This window comes from Montipora capricornis, chromosome 8, assembly GCF_036669925.1.
Source record: "Montipora capricornis isolate CH-2021 chromosome 8, ASM3666992v2, whole genome shotgun sequence".
In the NCBI taxonomy this organism is placed as follows: domain Eukaryota; kingdom Metazoa; phylum Cnidaria; class Anthozoa; order Scleractinia; family Acroporidae; genus Montipora; species Montipora capricornis.
The window spans coordinates 2280013-2284850 of NC_090890.1; the positions used below are offsets into that span (position 1 = coordinate 2280013).

Consider the following 4838-nt stretch of genomic DNA (forward strand, 5'->3'; position numbering starts at 1 on the left):
ATTTAACAACTGGCATAAATAAAACAATAAAAGTAGTTCTAGATGAGAAAAATAATTCTTAATTCGGTAAACAGTTTCGCGTTTATTCGTCTCCATCTCGATTTTTTTGCGTGACTGGGGGGGAGCATGGAGCCAAGTCGCATACCCCTGATGCAAAGCTTACGACGAAAACAATTATCCGCCTTCTTGAAACGCAAATCTGCGATCACCATACTTGATTTTCATGGACCATTTCCGTCCTCAAAAGCAGCTGAATCATCTGAACAGGGCTCAAATCAAACAACTAAACTCCTACACTCTCAAGAGAGTAAGCGATGATTCATGAGGCAGCACGTCTAGATCTTTATCAAAACCAAAATTTAAACATGAGCACAAGACAAGATATTTTTTCTTATATGACGTTGCATATTTTACTGCAGTTTGATAACAACAGCAGTTTTACATTTTTTTTTCTTTTGCCTTTTAACCCATGGACTCTTGGAGGTTCCCCATTGACAAGTAAAATCGTCTGGCGTTAGACTGAGTAAAATACCAAGTATGGCCGGTTTAGGTCGGCTTAGGGGTGAAAGCGTTAAATTAAAATAAAATGTCAAACAATAACAGTCTTTCTTATGCTGTACCAATCTCGACCCCAGAGCTCTTCTCTTGTCTAAGGGAAAGAAGAGCTCTGGGGAACACTGACACAAAAGGTCTTCTCATTGGTTTTCGTGAAGAACAGTGAAAGGCGTCTCTAATGTGTTGGTGCATTCATGTTAGCACGAGGAGTGAGCAGGCGCCGTAAGGTTCAAATAGCGAACATTTGGCTATGAGAACCCTACGGCGCATGTTCTCCCACAGAGAGTTTCCCAGAGCCTTGGGTCGATCCAAGGCTCTGGTGACGAGAATGATGCCGCACAGAAGCTCCTAGTAGAACCACATTTACGGCTAGTAAATCCTGAACATGTACTAGCCATTTTACCATTCAATTCAAAAGTTAAGTTCGAGCCCTGGAACAAAAAAAAAAAAAGGATATGGGTACGACGTACGGCAAATGATAATGCAGTTAACACCTTTTCGATAAATGTATGCATAGTACGCCTTTAAGAGTTATATCGTCATCCTTTACAGCCTGTCAAATTGGAAAGGAACCAGTTTTCACAAGCTGCTAATCAATTAAACCACAATTAACCACTTGCTTTGTGGTTAAGTTCTTACAAGTGATTCATTGTTTGCATTTAATGGAAACTAAAACAAAAACCAGGACTGAATTCCTAAGCTCACTGCATCGTTTCGTCATACTGCTCAAACCCTCAATCTTTGACTAAAAACTCAGCCGTGGTAGAAGTAAATGATCAGCTTCGCCGGAAGGTGGTACTGCGTGTATTGAACTTACTCGGTAAGTGAATTTGGGATTGTAATCAAGCAAAAAGCAAACCTGAAGCTTTGTGACCAGAACTGTTCATATTTTCTCGGAAAAAAAAGCTAGATTTTTCCCATATTAACTATTTTCTTGAAGACATTCACTCACGAACACCCAAAAATCACAAATTCAACTCAAAGCCTACGAGGTAAATTTCTTAGTTCGTTGCAACGCATAAAGAGTATTTCAAAAGATTTTTTTTATCACCTACTAGAATTTGATCCGTTCGGATATCTTAGCTGAAAGTTGGAGTGCCCGGCAATTAATTTTAGAGACTAAAATGTTTGTTTCAGAAATCGCTAGCTAAAAGTTATTGTCCATTTTCCCTGGTTTCGAATCTTTTATGCTATTTTTTACTTAACACCTCTTAAGGCTTTTGGCGACGCAGAATCAACTGTTTCGTTGGGTGCAATCCGATCAGTGGTTGTTTTGCCACATACAAAACCCAAATTTCATATTCCTTGAATCTAACGACATAAAAGAAGACGGGCTTGTTTTCCATTGCTTTTGAAGACTATTTACGGGTTAACCTAGACTTTAATATTAACGTGAGTGTTGTTGAAGTTACATTATTTATTATCGTTGGCAGTTCTACCTATTTTGACAACTTTAATACCTGTGAGAGAATTGTAGGTGCAAAGTTTTCAAAACTCTAAATTAACATTATTTGTTTGACCTTGTCCAGAGACCCACAACGAAGTCGCAGAATGAAGCTGTTCATCATTGCTCTGGCTATCGCTTGCTACGTTGGAAAATACCAAACATCTGGCATAGGTAAGAACAATTACGATTTAGAGGATGAGGAGAGGGGCCCTAGGGCATTTCACACATTGTTTCCCCAGTTATCCTTAATGATGTTACCCTCCAAGATATAGCGGAGCTCCGCGCGCCGAAGGGCGCGCGCGCGGAGCTCCAAAGTAACCCATCCGTGCCAGAAATTTTGGTTTTATAACTATGACGTCATCGACCGTCGGTCCGTCCGTCCACCCGTTCACGTATGCCAATAGGGAACTTACCAAACGACGACGCCGACGGCAACGACGACGCTACTGAAAACAATAGGTTTAGTGAGCAAAAACAATGGCTCTGCACGCTCTACACGTGCGTATTAAATTTTGGTACATTTCTTTGCCGTCATCTCCTAAATGACGACGTGAAATGACCAAATTCAAGGTTCTGTGGAGGACGTTAGTACATAAGGATTAATTTTCAGTTCTCTCTCTCTACGCTTCCAACCCACTCATACCAGTTTAATCCCTCGACAATTACTACACATTTTTAACGCGAGACGACATGAAATTGCTTCGTAGTGATATGACTACCCAAACTTGTATTTTTAAATGAAGTCCTCGTAGCCGTCGTCGTCCTTGTTTCGTAAACTCCCTAATGTGACCAGTATCACGCCAGTTTACAGCACCCATCTTTGATATTGGACATCCATGTTATGGTCAATTGACACCTGTCAAATAAAGGTATCCGCTGACCAGTGTCACGTTTCCATATCGCGGGCTCAAATTTAGAGCTCATCAAGGTCGGCTTTTTTTAAGTTAAACGCTGACCAGGTATTGGTTTGCGATTGGATCGCAGGCTCAACCCAGGTTACAAAAATTTGGTTTTATCCACGGAGTTGATAGTGTAAATTTGCCTCCGTACAGAGATTCTAAAAGCTGACGTTTCGAGCATTTAATAGCCCTTCGTCAGAGCGAATCGAGGAATTATGGGTTACGTGTAGTTTTTATAGTAGAGTAGGAGCTACGCTATTGGTGGTAACATGGCAACGTAAAAAATAAGAATATATTAGTTAAATAAAAAGCGTTCGTTAATACCGTGAGGATTAAGGGTACTGATTTGGAAGATGAACTTTTGTTCCAGATTCTTGCCGGGCTTTCTGTCGTACCTAGATGTAGGGAAAGGCCGTAGATAGCCATGTGTTTTTTGGAGTGGTTAGGCAGATTAAAATGACGAGCGACTGGCTTAGATGCATCTTTGTCATTCTTCTCAACATCGCGAAGGTGTTCGCGGAATCGGTCACCTAGTCGTCTACCTGTCTCACCAATGTATAATTTATTCAATTACGTACAGGTTATGCAATAAATGACATTTGCGGAGGTACATGTGAAACGATCGGTGATCTTAACAGATCACTTAGGTCCCGATATCTTTCTAGTGTTAACAATGAAAAGACAAGTTTTGCATCGTGGGCGCGCGCATTTGAAAGTGCCGGGTTGCTCGTTAGTTTTGAGCGCGCTTCTAACTAAAAAGTTGCCTACGTTTTTGTCGCGTTTGAATGAAATAAGTGGAGGTTGCGAAAAGATTCTACCAGTCTCGGGATCATTTTGGAGTGATTTAAAATTATTAAGAATGATACTTATGACTGCGTGATTATGAGGATGGAAAGTGAGGGTCAATGGAATTCTGTCATTCTTATCTTTTTGTGACGTTTGTAGTGATGACTGTCGATCAAATTGTTGGGCGCAATGATGGCCCGCTTTGACCACAGAGACAGGATAGCCACGTTTTTCGAAGAACTGGCACATCTCCTCTGATTTGCTGGAAAAATCGGAGTCATCACTACATAGACGTCGAAGTCTAAGAAATTGAGAATAAGGAATGGAGTTTTTGACATGTGATGGATGTGATGATGAATACAACAAATAACTGTGAGAATCATTAGGTTTGTAGTGCACACTGGTACATAGCACGTTGCCACTAATAGAAACTTTGATATCTAGGAAAGCCAATGAAATTTCCGAAATTTCCCAGGTATATTTAAGAGCCCGATGAAAAGAACTGACGGAGGTTATGAAATGATTGAGTTCTTCTCTGCTGAATGAAATAGCGCCGATACAATCGTCGATGTAGCGGCCGTAGAGTTCAGGTTTGGGGCCGTTGTACTGATTAAAAAATTGGTCTTCAACATATCCTTCAAAAAGATTCAGTGGCATAGCTAGGTCCCATTCTTGTGCCCATCGCTACACCATTAATTTGTTTGTAATGGTTGCCGGCGAATGAAAAACAATTAAGCGTTAAAACTAGTTCGGCAAGGCGGAGGCGCGTTTCCGAGCTTGGTTCTTTGACAGTGCGTTGATCGAAAAAGTGTTGAAGTGCTTGAAGACCTTCGCTATTGGGAATGACTGTGTACAGAGATGTAATGTCCATGGTGAAAATAAGTTTGTCTTGGCCGGAGAAATTGAAATCGCGGAAACCCTTCTCCGCATTGCCGAACTAGTTTCAACGCTTAATTGTTTTTCATTCGCCAGCAACTATTACAAACAAATTAATGGTGTAGCGATGGGCACAAGAATGGGACCTAGCTATGCCAATCCTTTTGTAGGATATGTTGAAGACCAATTTTTTAATCAGTACAACGGCCCCAAACCTGAACTCTACGGCCGCTACATCGACGATTGTATCGGCGCTATTTCATCCAGCAGAGAAG

The 4838-nt window shown here is 41.0% G+C and overlaps 1 protein-coding gene across 1 annotated transcript in view; it reads left to right on the plus strand.

Annotated features, from left to right (window-relative positions):
- Positions 1-1236: 1236 nt before the first annotated feature.
- Positions 1237-4838, plus strand: part of LOC138060435 (uncharacterized) — an 8857-nt gene continuing 5255 nt past the window's right edge. Inside the window, exons 1-2 of the mRNA XM_068906201.1 lie at positions 1237-1375; positions 2085-2173. Of these exons, the coding sequence (XP_068762302.1) occupies positions 2107-2173 (67 nt within the window). The 5' untranslated portion in view covers positions 1237-1375; positions 2085-2106. The remainder of the gene's footprint in view (positions 1376-2084; positions 2174-4838) is intronic.